This window comes from Silurus aristotelis (genome assembly GCF_946808225.1).
Source record: "Silurus aristotelis genome assembly, chromosome: 1".
Classification (NCBI taxonomy): Eukaryota; Metazoa; Chordata; class Actinopteri; order Siluriformes; family Siluridae; genus Silurus; species Silurus aristotelis.
The window spans coordinates 10,250,145-10,270,588 of NC_139574.1; the positions used below are offsets into that span (position 1 = coordinate 10,250,145).

General features: G+C 40.9%; 1 protein-coding gene across 6 annotated transcripts in view; it reads left to right on the forward strand.

The window, feature by feature from the left end:
• Positions 1-20,444, forward strand: part of pard3aa (par-3 family cell polarity regulator alpha, a) — a 395,018-nt gene that overhangs the window by 187,601 nt on the left and 186,973 nt on the right. For all 6 annotated transcript variants that reach the window (XR_014534054.1, XM_083544220.1, XM_083544221.1 and 3 more), the window contains 5 exons: positions 2,492-2,577; positions 3,195-3,278; positions 6,851-6,976; positions 10,319-10,773; positions 16,519-16,658. Coding sequence is in view for 5 of the 6 variants with exons in the window: in XM_083544220.1 (XP_083400346.1) it covers positions 2,492-2,577; positions 3,195-3,278; positions 6,851-6,976; positions 10,319-10,773; positions 16,519-16,658 (891 nt within the window). In the remaining variant the exon portion in view is untranslated. The remainder of the gene's footprint in view (positions 1-2,491; positions 2,578-3,194; positions 3,279-6,850; positions 6,977-10,318; positions 10,774-16,518; positions 16,659-20,444) is intronic.

The following is a 20,444-nucleotide window of genomic DNA, read 5'->3' on the forward strand; positions in this document are numbered from 1 at the left end:
ATTGTTGGGTCTTTATGGTTATCCACAATTTTCTCCATCCATCCCCCACCTTTTCAAAAATAGAGTTAAACCAAAAAGCGACACTCCACTGAGGGTGAATTCACATCACATAATGTTTTCATTCCACAAACAATGAAGCTGGGAGATATTCTCTCTCTTTTTATGCCTTGAGCAGTTTCAGTTACTGGAGTTAATGACTTGCCAGTGTCAGTGGTGATGAATGTGAAGCAGCCTAGCTCCTCCACGCCATCTTGGAGCTGTCAAAAACGACGCAAGCGTGTGTCGCAGTCACTGACAATATGCCCTCAATGTTCTACCCAAGACATCTTCGCTCTGTTTATTCTTTCTCAAAATATATATTTACTGACTTGTGATTGTCTGCTGTCTGCTGAATCCTGAAACACAATATGTGTGACTTATGATGGATGAAGTGCCCTCTCTTTGCTTGTAAATGTATGTATGCAATTTAAATCAGTGTTTGACTCTTATTGAGTGAAGTGGGCGATTTGTTCCACATTCGGATTCGAGTCTGAATTGAAATTGTGAAACAAGTTCACATGAGAGATCGTTGTCAGAACAAGTCTGTTATTTTCAGCTACTTTTCATATAAATTAATGTTTGGATGACATGTAATTAAGGCTCTGACAGTAGGGGTGTGTTTCGAGACAGAGGTGATTGACTCGTTTTTACAGGCAACGGTTCACTGTTTTTCCTCAGGTTTTCTGATGAAATTTTCATGACCCCTTTCTCTAATCTCTCTGACAAAAGAGTGATGGCAAGGAAAAGAGGATGGGAGGGGAGCGAGAGAGGGAGCGATGGTGATGAGGAAGAAAGGAGAGACAGGAGGAGGAGAATGAAAAGGAGAGAGTGGGATAGACAACCTCTCCAGGCTGCGGGACGCATTTTGTAGAGGATGATTGTCTGAAAAGGCTGAATGCATTTCCATATAAAGACGGGCGAAGCGCTTATTTAGCTGTGCTTGACATTTCGGCGAGAGGCGAAGGTTAAGGGTGAGACTGGCGGAATATTAATATATGCTGCTAACAAACCGACGCAGGCTGTCGCTTAGTGTCTAGCTTCTCACTTGGCCTTGGTAATGATCTCCAGTCAAGGGCTTGAGCGAAATTAGAGAGGGAATATTCACTTGTCATTATGCAGATATTTCCGTCATTTAATGGACTAGCTCTTGATTGCGTTTTAAGCTTCTCTCTTGTCTCTTAAGAAAAGGACGCGGCCAAAGCAAACAAAAGCAATGCACATTTGCATGTTATGCCTGATAGTTAGATGAGTTTGTGCCACAGCTTTGTGTACCAATCCTCTGGCTGTTTTGCTGATAGGAAGGATATGATTTCAGAATCAAGAGAGAGAGGAATAAAGAAAATATAATGGAAGACACACAAAGAATTCCGTTCCTTTATATCTAAATAGCTGCAAACTCAAACCCTGGTGACCTAAAGCTCATTAGTTATTGGTAATCAATTACAGAGCAATAACATTAGTAATTTTCTTTTTTGCTTTGCTAACGCTGCAAAGGAACAAGTGAAATTCTCTGAGTCATTCCTTTCATGTCTAACTAAATTAGATTAGAGTCAGAGAGAAACCAGGAACTTGCCTGAAAAAGTAACAACTGCTTCCTACGCGAAATGCGTTCAGCTTGAGCACTTACATAATGCTGCCTAAATAAAATCCCTCCATCTGACTGTTGCTTGAAGACGGTGTGAACGTATCCTTCATCGTCCGAGCTGTAATCCACTACAGGCAGTTATTCGGAATTGTTATTTCTGAAGATTTTATTTCTAAAAAAAACGTTTAAAAAACCTTGTGTTTTTTAAGTGTGAAGTAATGACTTTTTTTTTTATTTGTTAGGGTATATTGGCATAAATTAGCCAGCTAATCATGTATTGTTTTCAGCATAATGGGCAACTGTGGTATTGGTAATTTACTGTTTTATTTCTGGTTGAAAAAAGATTAGTCAGAATAATTGGTGGTATGTTATTTTTTCTTTTCTTTTTTTTTCTTTTTTTCTTATTCAATCTAAAGTTGTTGGCACTAGTAAATGGATTTGAGTTAGACATTTTGCCAAATCATAGTTTGCTTGCCGTTCCTGGGGATTAGTCTTAGGGCTTAGCTTACAGCTAATGTTACTTTAGGAGGTAGCAATCACCTGCCTTGCTAACCCCATGATGCATGGATGCCTTTGAATCTTATCTGAAACACTTTGTTTGAAGGTGCTACGGTTGCAGTTTTGCATCCCAAACACACTGGCTCATAAGATACTGTACACTGGTGTCTCATGGGAACTGGTTCCTTGAGGCTACTTTGGATAATTGTGTTCTTCTACAAATCCACCGCTGACTTGGTTTTGCATATACAGAGATGAAGCAACCTGCTTTTCTGATTAAAACATTTCATTAAACACAACAGATCGCAAATCATCAAGACCCTTATGTGTCTCGCATCTTATTCTCTTTGTTATTTCTCTTCTTTGCAGGATGAAGAGGAGGAAGAGAGGAGGAGAGATGAAGGCAAGAATGGACGGATAGAACCGGTGGGCCGAGCGGACTCGATCTCTCTAGAGTAAGCTCAAAAGCCAAGGCTGCATAATAAGCCATTATAAGGACTGCTTTATATGTGTGTATATATATATATATCTCCCCAGTCTATTGCAGACTCTGTGAGCCTACAGTTCAACTGGAAAGCGTTTATGGCATGCGGTTTGATAAATTTCCGATTCAATCCAAACAAATGCTGCACAAGTCTAATAAAATTGTCTTTAGGTTATTTGAGCACACCATTCTTTTCACAGTCAGTCTCCTGTGCATGATTCTGACTTGCAGGCTGATTTTCGTACACACACACACACACACACACACACACACACACACACACACACACACACACGCACACACACACGGCTTGCTACAGGCCTGAGTTTGATTGTAATCACTTAATTGAGGTGTCTATTTGGGTTTCTCATCGACCCACATGTCTTAATGGTTGTCTGGATTATAGATGGCCCTGTGTAGAAAGAGGTCCAGACTAGACAAAGTGCACAACTGCGAGCCTTTACAACCTCCCACATATAGAAAAACTGCTGTGTTATCCTGTTTTCATCTACAATCCTTTTGTCATGTGGTTTTTGTTGCTGTTTTCTTTGTTTGTTTGTTTATCTTTGCTCCGTCATCGTCCCGCAGTGACCTGCTCAAACCGGTGGAAGTGTCGAACGGTGGCGGGCCGCTGGGAATCCACGTAGTGCCGTTCAGCTCCAGAGACAGAAGGTAAATTGCAATGGGTCCCCAGCAAACCTCTTACCCAGTTAGCTCGTTAGCCGTAACGACATGTGGTCCTTTCTTCCAATTCTTTTACCCATCGTTCTTCCTCTCCTTTCATGCCGTTATTGAATGTTGGGAATGCTACCGTGTTAGCCGCATCGCTCCACGTTGTCCTCGGCCCTCCCACTTCCTTTTCTCTCTTTCTTCTTTCCCACAGCTCCTCTCGAGCTTTTGACAGTGACTGACATTGTTCTGCGTTTGTTCGCTCTGTCTGCATAGCATATCTTATCAAAGGACTTGCTATTTTTCTCAAACAATGTGAGGCATATTTTCTCTCCTCCGCGACAATGCAGTGCCGAAACACGCGTGATTTCTCCTTGACTGCGCATGCCATTTTCTCTGGCTTCCTTCCAGAGCTCTCGCTGAATAATAAATTGAAGATTCAATAGCTGGGGTCTTGGGAGAGTGCACTCGGGGTGGCAGGAACGATTCTGCCGCTTTGCATTCCTCTATAGACCGCGAGAGGGGACGCAGAATGAGACACAGCTTTATGGGCACAGAGGGTCGCGGAACACGGCCAAGCTAATCCAGCTAAAGCGCCAGACCCAATCAGGGTAAAAGCTCATCTCGAGCAGTGACAGTGGCTCCTTCGGTAACGGTCCTGTGTTTGCCCAAGGTCGCCTTCAAAATTTACTAACAAACGAACGGAAGTCTGCTTCGTCATCAGATGCCCTCGTTATGGGACCTAAAAGGATTTTTCTTTTCTTTTCAGGGTCTCAGGAACTTTTAGATCGAAGCCAGAAATGGTTGACCTTTTCTAATGGAGATTAATGTCGCAAAAAAAGATCTCCTGTATCTTTTTACAGGACAGTAAGCCTTAGTGCCTACAAATGTTTAATAAAACATTTCATGATTTCTTCTCATTCCTTCCTCCCTGAAATTCGTCATCACGTCTTAATGCTTTCTAATCAGTGTCGAACTACTAAAGCTCTCTAACCAGGACAGTCAGCTGTGCATCACATCCCACTAATAGCTTCATCAGGCCCTATTGCGTTGTCTCTCAGACTGCTGTCTTTCATTAGCATGTAAAAAGAGGCCAGAGGGGTCAAACTACTAGCGCAAAGAGAGAAAGACAGCCTTAAAAAAAAAAAAAAGAGAGAAAAGGAATAAAATGCTGTATCCAATCTGATACTGGTACCAAGCATCTGCTGTTCAGACAAATACACATGTTCAGCACACACACACACACACACACACACACACACAGATACACACATGCGTGCTCACTCCAAGGATTGTGAATACATTATTCCAATAATGAGATCTCATCCCGTGACCAGTGTGAACTGTAAACAAGCAGCGGTGTAATTGCGGCGCATAAATGGATTCTGATTGCATTATTATTCAATTAAAGGCAGTGGAGGAGAACAGGTGGTCTCCTACTCGCTAAGCATTCTGGGCCATCACTCAAGCGGCAGGCAGCTCTGCCACCGATCGGATAATGATGGAGCTGCAGTTTCAGCCAGTCACGCCGGAGTGTCTCCTAATGACTGCAGCTGGGACAGCTCCAGATTGAGATCCCCGCGTTCCACGGCTGCGAAACCGCGCTCATATTCCTGTTGTTACTACTGAAATAATTTTAATCAAAATCAAAAGGGAATGAAAAGCTCGGGCCGAGCGGGGTCACTTCAATCTTCTCTCACTTCAATCCAACATTAATAGCGTATGAATAATGAAGCATGGCAAATCGCGGATTGGTCCTGTGGGAGTTTTAGTGAACACTCCTGGTCAGTCGCTGTCTACTTTATGAAGATAAAAGCATATGTGGGTCCATTTGCACAAAATAGTCCATCGTTACTCTGTATGTGTGTAAGAGTTTAATCTTCTAAGGCTTAAGGAGAACAGCAGCTACTGTAGCTGCAGGAGTTGTTACACCTCTGTATTGATGCTGTGGGAAGTTGAATGCTATTTGTTTAGCTGCAGGTGTCGAGTCTAGATTTCTTGTTTAGTCTCTAGTTCTCCATCTCAAACTTATCTTTCTGTCTATAGCTCTATTTTAAATCTATGTCTATATTTATATCTAATTCTATATATTTATTTCCTATTTGTTCGGTTGCAATAATTGTTGATTTCTTCGTTTTCCATTTATTCATTCATAGATTCATTAAACAATGTCGTTTAATGTTCATTGCGCCACTACTTTTCCAGATATTTGTATAATGGCAAGAAGTTCAGAGCATCAGAAATGGAGTTGTTGGTGTTTCTCACTCCTTCAAAACTCTCAGCAAAGGTTATTACAAAAAAATAGTTTTCTATCTGTTTCTTTAAACACGGTGCAGTTGGACCGTCTGTGAGCTCATGATATCTTTCATTCCCTCCTAAACCCAGACATACAAACACATCAGAAACCTAAGACGAGCATCTGATTATTTTACCGTTTGAAGTAAGAGAGAGAGAGCGAGAGAGAGAGAGAGCGCAGGAAAGTAATGCCGATGTGGTACACACTTTGCATGTGTCTTCTTAAGCCCTGCTCTTTTTCTCATTCATTTTTTAAACTTGTCAAATGTGACGGTGCGATGCAGCTGCCTAGAAACGATCGCATCTCGGGGTTTGTGGATTACTCGCGACAGTGCCCTTCACAACGCACAGCCGAGAATCTGACACCGCAGCAGTTGAGAGAATTTCTATATGTCAAACCTCAGCTCCAGTTTTCACTGTCAGTTTTGATGTGTGAAGATTCATGGCTAAGCCTGAGCAGCTCAGTGGAATAGAGTTTGGCTTGAGAGATATATTCCATCTGACTCATATTAATACTCGCATCACCTTTATATCACCTCCTTCCTGCTTCCTTCTTAATAAAGTTTGAGGTTTTGCTTCTGCAATTCGCCAACTCTTCATTGCTCCGTCTGCTCTCTTTATAAAATAATGAAGCTACGGACGGGTTTCTGTCTGTTGCCTGTCCATCATGCTTGTTGAGGTCTAGTGCATAATTCTTTAGACATGTTTCCTGGGTGCTGATTTTTGTGACTTGCTCCTTATAAATATTGTTTGTGTACACAATTATTTACCATTCACTTAATAAAATGAGTTTTATTGAAATACAAACTGTTAACACGTCTTACAGAAACTGTAACTGACGTGAAGATTGTTTTATTTCATTATTGTGATGAGTGACATATTTCATTGTGTGGAATTTATATTTTTTCAAAAAAAAATTTTATTTAAAAAAATAATAATAATTACATACAATTTTTGTATGTAGTCGGAATGCTATTTCTATTTTGTTTCCATTATAGTGATTCACAAACCTCCTTTAAACACCGATATCTAAATAATAAAATTCTTACATGGTGCATCATTTAATGCTAACGAAATTGTGAGTCAATATCATAATATCCATCATCTTAAAAACAGGGTTTCTGGGTCAGATTATCATCGTCGCCTCAATCGTTCATGTTTGTGCAGTGTTGATCAGCGATGTCCGAGTGTATGTTCAGACGGATTGTGTCCGTGTCGTGTATTATGTGATGACTCCAGTCTTGAGTGGCTCGTCATTAACACGCGCTGTGATTGTGCAGGACTCTGGGGCTGCTGGTGAAGAGGCTGGAGAGGGGAGGAAAGGCCGATCGCGAGGCTCTCTTTCAGGAAAACGACTGCATCGTGCGCATTAATAACAGCGACCTGCGCAACATCCGATTTGAACAGTAAGCCTTTACTCCAGCGTGGGCTGGAGGACGTTCCCTCTCCTTTAAGATGTTTCCTATAACATCTCCCTACATTTTCTTCCCTGTAACACCCTTTCCGCTATGTTCATTTTCAGCTGCTCACATCATCTCCTCAGTTCGGCTGTCAGTGTCGAAGATGCCCTTCTACTCCTTTCTCTCTGTGCTTATTGTTTAATGGTTCTTTCTGTGTTCTTTCTCTCTGCACATGCACACTAATTTAATGAGTGTGCAAGCGTGTTTCTGTCATTGAGCTCATTGTGAAATGTGTGTTCAGGTCCCCTGCACTGTTAACCTTCAGTGATCACACGGTGCAGGACTGAGCCTAACGTTTTACCCCAACACACACTACAAGGGCCACACCTTCCTCTATTGATTTACTGCTAACCCTCATTTTTCCAACATGCGCTAGACATATGAACATCCACGCTCACGTTTATTGGCTGTATGATAAAGTAGGTCTGCTCCTGTCCCTTTTTACTTTTCTCATATACAATGTGATGAATCTCACTTAGTAAAACATAAACCACATTTATTACCACACAAACCATTTATGCTAACTAATTTCTTTGCTAATTTGTGTACTATTTTACCTCATGTTTTTTTGTGGTGGGGAAAAAAATCTAATAATTTGCTGGTACTGTTTTGCTTCTGGCCTCATTAGTGAAACTTAAATGTGATATATATTGTGCTGTGAATATTATGTCTTAACCTAATGGGCCTCATCACTCTATATAGCCACTGCTACTCGTGTAAAGGAATATAAAAGGGTTTTTTAATGAATACGTTCATCGATTTATTAATATGAAAAAAGAAACATTACATTTCCAACAGATGTACCCCAGACATTTTATATACATGTATGTATATAAAATGTCATCTCTGAATACACTTATATAGAAACTCATGTACATCTATACACACATATGTACATATCAGTATATGCCCATATATACATACACTTATGACCATCTGACTAACATTGTGTTGGTCCCCCTTTTTGCTGCCAAAATAGTACCCCCCTGTCAAGCATTAACTTCTTCAGCAGTTTGAGCTACAGGAGCTCGTCGAATTGGATCGGACCACACAGACCAGTCTTCGCTCCTTATGTGCATCAATGAGTCCTGGGCTGTCCATGACCCTGTCACCGGTTCACCACTGTTCTTTCCTTGGACCACATTTGATAGATACTGACCACTGCAGACCGGGAACATCGCACAGTTGTCTCTGACCCAGTCGTCTAACCATCACACTTTGGCCCTTTCAAACTTACTTACCATTTTTCCTGCTTCTAATATCAACTTTGAGGAAAAGCTTTCACTTGCCGCCAAATATATCCCACTTACTAACAGGTGCCATGATGAAGAGATAATCGATGTTATTCACTTCACCGCTCATAATGTTATACCTGGTCAGGGTGGGTGGGTGTGTGTGTGTGTGTGTGTGTGTGTGTGTGTGTGTGTGTGTGTGTGTGTGTGTGTGTGTGTGTGTGTGTGTAGGTAATAAGTGATAGTCTCCTATATGTCATGGACTGTAATACAATTCAATAATAATTTGCACACAAAGGAGCTGTAGCAAACTCTGAAATCAGATTTTCCTGTTTGATATTTCAGTAAATGTTAATACACACCTGCAAACCATTAGCAGAAGAAATTCTTGCTTTTATTTTCTCATCTGTAACATTATTTATCTACAAACTGTCAGTCCTGGCTGCTCCATCCTGGCCAGAGGGCTGACACGATTGGCAGACTGAATCTACACCTGAGCAATTATTTAGCTGAAGCCATCTTTTCCTTCTGCAGCTCATAGTAAACACAGAGAGATGCTGATAACGTCAAGATTTGGAGAGGAAAAAAAAAAAACAAATCAGATTCTATCTCCTCTTTTTCCTTTTCCTGCTACAATTTCCTTCATCCCTTCATCTCTCATTTCTGACTGGGTGGCATGCAGAGTTTCAATTCGAAGGGATATTCAAAATCTTTATTGGATTGTTTTGCATGGATAAATATTTAGTGCTGCTTAATCTAACTTAGTGTAATGATGCATTGATGGAGTCGTTTATTATTCAATCAGAGGCGGGGAGCTGTGTGATTAGCTGCGTGCCACAGCTCTGCTCGTTAACACGCGTAGACACACACGTGCACACGCACACACACACACACACACACACACACACACACACACACACACACACATTGTTGTTTACTTGATTTTGGAGGGTGAATTAGCATAAGAATGAAGAGAGGTTCATTCGGTGAGGCTGCATTTTCCTCTAGATGCAGAGACTGAACTAAATGAAGAGCTTATTACGAAAGCTGCTTCAGTGCCCGTCACATGCACACACTCACATTCACGCATGTGGAAAGGCATTTTTTTCCCTCCCACTGCTTTTTCTTTTGTACCATTCTTTGTGTTCATGTGTTGTATTGTGAAGGTATGAAGCTTATGTGTTCAGATACACGGAATCTCATAGTGTACTAAATTTTCAAGAAGTCAAATTGCCTTGTATTATTGATCCCTGACAACACCGGCAAACATCCTAGATTCTGGCCTAAATAGCTCGTCATCAAGTGTCATTTCTTTCTTGCCTGCGGTGTTGGTTATTTTACAAAAAGGATCCAAACCTCAGGGCAAGTTGTGTCCACTGAGTACCATCATGCTTCAGCTTTCTACACTTCATTGATTGATTGCTCTTGTCCAATTTTGACGTAAGTTTAGTAAAGCTAGCTGTTTTGAACATTAAATCCAAACAGACACAGTCCTCCCTAGAGTGCTTTCTATCATCAGTTTTCAGTAACTGTTGCATGCTTGGCGGAATCGCAGTGGATCCAGAGTCTATTTTGGCCATAAGGCAGGAATACAATCTGGATGAGAAGCTTATCCACCATAGACACACGTACACACCTAGGGGAAATTTGGCATAGCCATTTCACCTACTAGCATGTTTTTGGTAGGTGAGAAGAAACCTTAGAACCTGGAGGAAAGCCGTGTGCACACTGATATTGGCCTTGGGCTCTAATGCATCCCTGCTTTCTCCCAACGCTTTGCGATCATGTTAATGGTAGATAATGTAATATGTGAATTAGTCTCATTTCCAGCAGCAGCGGCGCAATTAGCCTGTGATTAGTAATGCCGATTTGCTGACCTTTGACTGTGTCTTCCTCTTAACTGGACAAGGGTCTCCACTACAAGAAAAAATTTTGTTTTCCACAAATGTCTGTGACCTAATTGAATAATTTGATCAACTAGTGTGCGCATGGATCCTTTCTGTTGATTTATCTGCTTTTCCTCATTATCCTGTCTGTTTGTTTTTCACTCCTTCAGAGCACAAGACTTATTTAGGCAGGCCATGCGTTCCTCGTTCATCCTGTTCCACGTGGTTCCAGCAGTAAGGAAAATACAGTATGAGCAGTTCTCTCAGACTGAACTGGGTGTCCAACCTGGCTCTAGTCCTGGAGTTCCTGGTCCTGCAAGTCCTGGTCCTGGTTCCAAACAGCTTCCTGTTGACCCCAGACCTGCTCCCGGTCCTAGTCGACTAACACCTGAATCCATACCTGGGGAAAGGGGTAGCGTGGTGGTTGGAGGCATTGATTACAGTCCTAAACGATTGTCAAAGAGTGGACCGTACCCTAACACGAATCACCAGACCTCGTCTTCCCAACTGGAGCAAAACCAGCCGTATCCTGGTTCAGCACCCGTCAGTCCAGCCAACAAGAGTACTGCCTCCACGGGTTTCACCAAAAAGATCGGTCGCAAGTTTAACGTCCAGCTCAGAAAAGGTGAGAGGAAAGACGCTGACACATTTCACTGGTTATGCAGTAATTAGCATTTATTTACTTATTGACAGCCATTGGTAACCATCTTGAAGATATCTGAGAACACTGGAAAGTGCAAATCTAGGCTATTAATCAAATCAAATCAAATTTTATTTGTCCCTTACACATTCTTACAAAGTACATGTAGTGAAATGCTTTTTTACAACTGCCTAACATGTAAATAGAAATAAAAATATAAAAAAATCAAAGAATAATATAAAGAGTATAAATAAAAGTATGAAATATGAGTATAAAAAATGAGTGTTGCTATGGTGTACCAGTCCAGTGTTAAAGGGTCAGACTACTAGGTGCTAGGTGTTTTCCAGGTTTAGGCCTTTCAAATTGTCATTTCGGTGCTTTTTTTTTTTTTTTTTTTTTTTTTTTTTTGTGTTTTTAGATATTGTAATGTAAAAAAAAAAAAAAAGAAGCTTTGTTTGTGTGAGGATGACGATGAGCGATATACCTATCGACATATATACTTTTAAACTTGTGAAACCCAAAGCCTAGTTCAATTTAGTGTTGTTACCTAAACATTTAAATACTTTACTGTGCAATGCATTTATTTGGCGAACAAGCACTAGGAAACTCAATTCAATTAATTTTTATTTGTATTGCGCTTTTAACAATGAACATTGTCTTAAAGCAGCTTTACACAGATAATGCTGTGATAAAAATGAATAAGATGTTCTTTATAAATGTGAGTTTGTCCCTGATGAGTGAGCCGGTGGCAACTGTAGCAAGAAAAAAACTCCCCGAGGTGGCATAAGGAAGAAACCTTGAGAGAAACCAGACTCAAAAGGGAACCCATCTTCATCTGGGTTGCACCGAATGAACTTTTATTGCAGATATACAATGTTGCGGGGTGCAGTGATGGTGATTAGAAGCAAACTGTAGTCCTGAGTCAGTGTAGCAGACTGTTGACATTAACTACAGTCCAAATCCATCCTCAACGCTCCCGTTCTTACTTTGGAATTTCATGGAACCACCCAAGGCGTTGATGAGAAAACGTCAACAGCTGCACAGAGTGGCCTCCAATCGAAGAGGACACTATCCAGAGGCAGGCCTGGATGAAGTGGGAAGATCCACGGAGGGGACACTTAGTCTAAACATCCACTATGAAAACATGCTAAATATAATGAGCTTGAATCAACTCGCTAGTTTAGACTCGCTGTATAGACACTGCGTATCATTAAGGTACACATGATACGCATCAGGTACTTATTTCAGGTAAACATTTTAGGTTAGCGGAAAACCCTTTTTTACCCCCACACATTCTTGTTCAAAGCATGACCTACACTGATTATTTTTTGCTGTGGGAAGCAGTTCCTTTGAAGCCGTCTCTGATTTCACCTGCTATTAATGGCTGATGATATCTGTGGTGTCAGTGTAGGGATTGTCTCTATGTAACTAATATAATTAGCACTTCAAAGCATCATAGTCGACGTAGTGAGAGATTGCAGAGTTTACACCTTTTGTTAACCCGGCCCAACTAAAACTTATCACAGCATTTCACACTGCCTGAAAGCCTCAAACAATCACAAAAGCACATGCGTGTGTCCACGGAACACTGTCCTGTTTCACTGGTTTGCCCGATATAGTTACTTCTAACAGACAAGACCCCACCTAGTATAATTCTCTTATTCTGCAATCCCACATTTTAGCGTTTTTACATCAAAAAGGAAGAATGAAAGTCGTTTTTTTTTTTTTTTTATGTCAGCAGGTTAAAAACACAGTAAGAGAGCAGAGCAGCTGAGACGCAATTACTCCCCCGACAACAAACAACGAACCCCGACAACCTGTCCCACTGGGAGAAATATTCAGAGGGCATGCACATCGGATGCTTTAATTGAAAAGACAGCTGCAAGCGAGGAGGGGGACTGTTAGCTTTAGCTATGATTAGGAGACACGCTTGTCATGCACTGCCCTGTGTGGTAAATGGGAATGGCACAGTTGTTGGTCTGTGTGCGTTCTTACTGAAAAAATCCTTGTAAACTTTTGCTCATTGTATAAAAAACAATTTATTCAATTGACAATTGAATAAACAGATGTCAGTGTATTCTGACACCCTTCTAGCAGAACCAGCATTCACTTCTTCAGCAATTTAAGCTACAGGAGCTCGTCTGTTGGATCGCATCACACATCATTTTGAACTTTGGCTGCCCATAATCCAAGACGAGCACTTTTGATAGACCACTGCAGACCGGGAACATCCCACAAGAGCTGCAGTTTTGGAGATTCTCTCACCCAGTCGTCTAGACAGCACAATATGGCCCTAGTAAAACTTGCTCAAATACTTACGCTCACCCATTTTTCCTGCTTTTAACATTAACTTTGAGGACAAAATGTTCACTTGCTGCCTGATATATATGTATCCCACTGACTAACAGGCAGGTGCCATGATGAAGAGATAATCAGTCTTAATGTTATGCCTGATCGATGTTTAAATGATTTTTGTATTTGCTCTCTAGGCCACTGCCTTAATCTAGCAGTTAGCACGCTCTTCCACCGAGACAACTAGTCACTGCATCTTTAATGATCATTTCTGTGCCAAAGGCAGCTGGGAAAGGGTTATCCCCCTTTTCCAAATACACAGACGTGATTGGCAAATTTTCTTGCTAAGTAACAGGGGAAAGTCAAGTCATCACTCTGACACAGGACGCACGGTCAGTTTATGGCTGTGTCATTGTTGGGATTTGAATGTACAATCCCCTGAGGTTGATAAAAAAAAATCCTGCTTTTCCTGCACTATCCTGCTTTTGCTGAATCATCCTTTCCTCCATAACTGAATCAGTCATTTGTTAACTGAGGTGCTGTTCTTCCAGACCTTACTTTTTGCTCACAGAAGCAACTGATTTCTTTCAATGCGCCTTGATTAAACTGGAAAAAGGCACACCGTGTCCTACTCGTTTCATCCCAGTGACTTAAACGCAAGTGAGGCGGAAGAGGAGAGCGAGCGCGCATGGCCGCGTGCCTGTTGGCATGTGCGTTCCTGACGCAACAGATGCTGAGAGCTGGCGATTTGGCGGGAGGTTTTATCAGAGCTGGCGGGAGGTGCTGAAGGCAGCTCGAACACGAGAGGGCCTTGTTGCAGGCTAATCTGAGGGAGTCATCACTCGCCAATTCTAGCTGAACGAGTGGTACACACCTCTCCCTTTCTACCGGCCCCGCAGCAAACAGCTGCATTTACACAATCCTCTCATTTATAAAGGAGATGGTGAGATTGACCCTGTGAGTGCAGGCCTGAGTCTCGCATCGACTCTACATTCTGCTAGCTCTGACCTGGTTCTGCTCCAGTGGATCTCCGGCCGGCCGTGCCTTTATTTACAGTCTAACCAACAGCTAAGCTTTCACCATTCTGGGGGAATTTCTGTAGGTCCATTTTTCCTTTTCAATGGCACAGATTTTGAAACTCAGTTATACGGCCTAAGCTGTTTTACTTGTTAAGCTTTCTGACGTAGGCCGACTTTTTATTCCCTCTAAGGCCATGTGGGCTTATTGAATTTGGCCTCATTTTGGTGATTTTTTTATTTTTTCTCTTTTTAATTTTTTTTCCTCATGTAAAACAGCATTTATTATGGCTCAGGCTCTAAATCTCTCTCCCTCATTCTATCTCGCTCTCTCCCCCTCTCTTTAAATTTTTTTTTGTGTCTATTAGTCAGTGTGTCCTAATCAAATAATAGACTATGCAGAACCCAATTTTCACCTCTGCCTTAACAGCTCTTTTTTGCCTTCTGACCAGAACCGAATTATATTAGTTAAAATCCGGAATTTTTGTCTAAGTTGGAAAGATTTTTATTTTTTTTTTTCCCCATTTATTTTGCATTCACATTACCAAGACAAAAAAAAAAAAAAAAAAGGAAGTGAAGACATCAGTGATTAATTAGCCGGCTGTTAGAGAGGCATCTCTCTAATTACCTGATTGAGCACCATTAGTGCTATACTCTCCTAATGTCCTAAGAGTTGGAAAGAGGACATTGGATTATCTCTAATAACCTCTCGAGCCAATGTTGTTGACTCTGATTGCCTCTCCCGCACAACAGAATGTCTAAAATTAGACCCATGAACGGCAAAGATGGATTCGAATGAGCCCGTTGTGCATTTTAGTGCCGCGTGTTTACTCTCCCCCCCGGGTTGAGAAGTCCGAAAGCAGTGCTTTCTGAGTGGCCCAAGTAGTGAAGAACCCTGACTCGATGGCTATAAATGTGTCTTAAAATGAAGATACAGATATTCCGGTGCACCTATCGCTCTTTGCATCGTCTCGCTTGCCCGTCTGTGCTCTGAGTAATGCAGGGCCACTCTGGTGATAAGGTCAGTGCCACCGTACGCTCTTTGCTCCGGCCTTCTCTATAGCGCTCTCCAGCCTCACTCACTCGTCTCATTTGTATTCATTTACCTCTCCCAAAAAGGTCACTTTGTGGACGGCAGGCAAATTGCTTTAGAGACCCCATGCCTGAACCCTTAACAACATTTCCCTAGGATTTAGTAGCGTCTGTGGCAAGCTGTAAAGCTCAATTTGGATAAAGCTTCAGTGCATCAAGCACCATCAAAAGAGCCTGCATTACCTTGGCCTTGTGACGAGTAGCTTGAACCTCCAGCAATAGACTCGTCTGACGTGGAGACTTAAATATACACTGTCACGATCCTGTTCTGCTAGGAAGTAAGCTCTTCTTTTTTCGGCGCTTTTCGAACAGAGCTAAATTTGCCGTGCTCGCAGATGGGCCTTAAACATTTAATTAGGTTTTGCAGTTCGGTCGTATGTTCTGATATGTGCATACACGTATGGGCAGTCATGCACTAATGGAGCATACAGCAATTTTCTTATTTTTTTTCCCCCCTTCACTTGCCTGAAGGTTTTCGAAAATAGCCCTGCTGATGGACTCTGATTTGTTATTAGATACAGCAGCTTTTAGGCTTTAGCTTGAACTATAATTTTAGTGTGGCCAATATAATTTCTTTGGCAGTGGTTTTAGTTGGTTAGTCAAAGCTTGCTTATATTAATGCCTTCAGTAGAATCAGTGGTATACCATCATACCATATGTACATCAGAGTTTAAGAATGCAAGACTTCTTAGATTATATTGTTAGACAATTATATTAACACACTGTTGCTGTTTTAAAGGGGACTTCCTGTACCTGTACAATGGACGTGTTAGAATTTGTTCAGTTATTTACACAATACATCATATTACATTACATCTTGGATGAATAGTGATCAGTATGGGGTAGTATTATGTTGTGTTAATAACTGAACACATTACAGTACATAATTTAGCAAAACAGAGCAATTTACAGTATCGTAATGTATAAACTTTACAGAATGTATGTTTGTGGCAGCGGGCGCATGCGGGTTTGAGAGTGGAGGGCGGAGCCAAACGCACACTGTTTTACCATCTGTTTCAGTGATAAAAAGGAGAGCGACAAAAGCTCAAATTGGGCTTTTAAACACCAAAAAAACCAGGGAAAAAACCCCACACTCAACCGACAACCGAACTGTTGCCGACCGCTGGCGAGAGTAAGGCATCTCAAAATGCGGGAGATGCATATATCCTGGCAGCGTCCCAGTGTATCATAAGAAAATGAAAAAAACAAAAAAGGCATATCTTTATCGGCATAATAAGTTAAACCATCGTAACTCTGGAACTATCTGTATTTCTAGCTCAATTGTGGTCTTTTTAATTTTGTCTGTTATGTTTGCATTTGTTTTTATCAGGTAAAGAGGGGCTTGGTTTCAGTATTACATCACGTGACGTCCCTATAGGAGGCTCGGCCCCAATCTACGTGAAGAACATCCTTCCTCGTGGAGCTGCCATCCAAGATGGCCACCTAAAAGCTGGTGACCGGCTGCTGGAGGTGAGAAAGAGAACAGCTGATATCATGCAACAAAACGTCCTATTCTTTTTAATAATAAAGCACTACTTGAATGGGTTTTAGTGCTGTTACCCAAAGTCTCACTTCTCACTAATAGCTCATAAAAGGCAAGCAGAGTGATTTTAAAATGTGCTGATTCAATACCAGACTTATAATTGTATACTGACAAGGAGTTATGTTGCTTTGATTTGAATTTGATGAAAGAATGATAGAATGAATTAGATTATTAGGAACAGTTTTAAACTAGTCCTGATACTAGTACGACTTGGAAAGGGTCGTGATGTGTTTTGGGCTATTTTTGTGTTCAATGATGCTGTTTACTGACTTTACTAAGCAAATTACCCAGATTTACCTCGGAGTTTAGGCATAAGGCTTACGAAATGCAGCAACATGTTTGGAATGGAGAGCGTCATTCTGAAAAAAGTTTAAAAGAATCATTTAGGTCAACTTGTGGTAAAAAAAAAAAAAAAAAAGGCCCTTTATTTGCTAATGAATTGCAACTCCTGCATGTTCTTGTGCCACTGCTGGAGCTCGAGTCTGAAGCCATGCCTTCCACAGAGGCTGATTCAGATCTCACTGGACTCCAGTCACACACTCACCTGGCTCCATCAACACACCGCTGTGCACACACTTACACTGCGTCAGCATCACCACAGTCATGCTGGTGTGTAAATTAGACCAGTCAGAACCCTCACTTATGCTATGTCTGTAACCATGTTTGGGCATGTTGGGGATCAGCAGGTTGTGGTCCCAGATGCCGGAAAAGGAGAGGCAAAATGAACTATAGCTTTTTGCTATTTTTGTACCTTAATAGCCAATTGCCTTTATTTGTCTAAGCCTTTGGTATTTCTTGATGTGTGTGGTGGTTTATTAAACTTTGGATTCATTCAAAGGAAATGATCATTTCGGGAGCAATCAGACGGGTAAACTGCAGAAACCTAAACGAGAAGAAAAGCGACAGAAAATCCTGAAAATGGCAGTGTTGGACGAAGGACACAAACCACGTAATTGAGTTAAAGTTGAAGTAAAAGTAAAAGTGCTGTAAACTTTTACTTGAGTAAAAGTGCATAAGTATTTGATTCAAATGTACTTAAGTATCCAAAGTACTATGATTTATTATGGCTGTATTGTTCCTATTATTATTTTATCACAAGACTCTTTGCTTAATTAACTCAGTTTATGAGAAAAGACTCTGTTACACTTAATACACAGATCTATTAATATAATGATATTAATAAGTCAAACACTGATATCTATTCGAATTATCACGGCCACGGTGTCAGAGTCAGGAGTTTCTTCCGTCATTTATTCCTCTCAGAAAATATTCAGCTTGCTGTTGAACCAAAGCTGAACTGGATGTAAAACAGAGTTAAGTTTTTATCTACTCATAAATACAAAGGAACACTAAATATGGTTGAGTTAACAGGAACATATTTGACATTGAAATGTAGTGAAGTTAAAGTCTCCCCAAACAGAAATACTTGAGTAAAGAACAGATATGTGAAAAAGCTGCTTAAATACAGTAACAAATTACATTATCTTCACTACCACTGGAAAAGACCTGTATAATCATACAATAAAAATCCGACCACATTAAAAAGAACACATGTACATCCAATTATCCAATAATGTGACACATGAGATCTTTATAAGACATGAGTCTTTTTCTTTGGTGTGGTATTTGGTAACAGACAGTCTAAAAGCATTTCATAAGCTGCTGAACTCCTGGGATTTTCACACGTAGCATTCTTTGAAGTTTACACAGAATGGTGTGAAGAACAAAAAAGACTTCCAGTGAGTGGCAATTCTGAGGGCAGGATAGACATGTGGATGAAAAAGTGTGGTCAGACTGACTGGGAGTATACAATAACTTGCGTGACCACAAGCACAGGGAGCAGGAAAAGCATCACCGAAGGCAAAACATATCGAACCTGTAGTGGATGGGATACTAAAGCTATGATCATATCAGGTTCCAAAGTTCTGTTTTTTCATATTGTGCTGCTACCACATGAGTGCAGGTGTTCCTTTAATTGGAGAACTTGCCTGTGGTGGTGCTTCCATCCTCATGTAAAACTATATTTGTTATTTAACTGTAAATTAAAATGCAAAAAGTTTTATATAGCAGCAAACCTTGTTGGTTAAGTGGAATAGCTATTATCAGTCAGCACTGGGAGAAGACTTCTTTGTGTTGCATGCTTTTTTTTCACTACAAAAAGTAGAAACTATGCAATTGTATCGAACTTTCATAACCTACTAATAAAAAAAAATAAAAATTCTCTTTTTATTAGGGTTCTAAATGCAGCCATTCTCTTTTTTCTTCGACTGTAGGCTAGACGAAGAATAGAAGCCTTTTGTTTGTCACATATACATTACAGCACAGTGAAATTCTTTACTTCACACCCCAGCTTGCTAAGAATTTGGGGGTCGAAGCACGAGGTCAGCCATGATACAGCACACCCCGGAGCCGAGAGGGTCCAGCTTGGCGATGTTGACGCTTGAACCCCCGACCTCCAGATTAGTAGCCCAGACCTTATAAGCTGCTATAGATAAAAAGCACTTTTTTATTTTATTGGTTCCCTGTAGGAATGGAGAACATTTTGTTTATGGGATTTGGCAGATGCTTTTATTTAAAGTGACTTACAGAAGTACTTTGAAGTATCTATTTATAAATGCATTCTGATACTGGTTTACAACGTCAAAAACTGAGAGTACTATCTGTCAAGGAAACTTGGAGAGGTATAATTTAAAAAAGACAAAGCATTTTTTGTTGTTGTTAATAAGTGCAAATTTATTTTCTGAAGAATATAAACAAACATTTTCAATTTGGATTATTATTCCTACACATTCTGATGTTAGAGAAGTGAAGAAAAGAGTGCAGGCAGGGTGGAGTGGGTGGAGAAGAGTGACAGGAGTGATTTGTGATAGAAGGGTATCTGCAAGAGTGAAAGGGAAAGTTTATAGGACTGTGGTGAGACCTGCGATGTTGTATGGATTAGAGACAGTGGCATTGAGTAAAAGACAGGAGGTGGAGCTGGAGGTAGCAGAGCTGAAGATGCTGAAGTTTTCATTAGGAGTGACGACGATGGACAGGATTAGAAATGAGTTTATTAGAGGGACAGCGCATGTAGGACGTTTTTGAGACAAGGTGAGGGAGGCGAGATTGAGATGGTTTGGACATGTGCAGATGAGAGACATGGGGTATATCAGTAGGAGAATGCTGAGGATGGAGACACCAGGAAGACGGAAAAGAGGAAGACCAAGGAGGAGGTTTATGGATGTGGTGAGGGAAGACATGCAGGTAGTTGGGTTGAAAGAGGCAGATGTAGAGGACAGGTGGTTATGGAGACGGATGATCTGCTGTGGCGACCCCTAATGGGAGAAGTCGAAAGAAGAAGATTCCTACACATTCTGATCAGTGTTTAAAAAAAATTAAGTCTATGCTAGATTATTAAAGTTTGTTTGTTATGATAGGCGATTAAATGCAACAATGTATACCTGCACACCTCAAGAAAGTTTAACTGTATTAAATGGACATTCAGTTCCACCCAGATGAGGATCGGTTCCTCTTGAGTCTGGTTTCTTCTTAAGGTTTGTTCCTTATGCCATCATGAGTTTTTTTCTTGCCACAGTCGCCACTGACTCACTCATTAGGGACAGACTTACAAATATTAAGAACAAACCTAGCCATTCTTTATTACAGCATTATCTGTGTAAAGCTGCTTTGAGACACTGTCCATTGTTAAAAGCGATCTATAATAAAGACTAGCC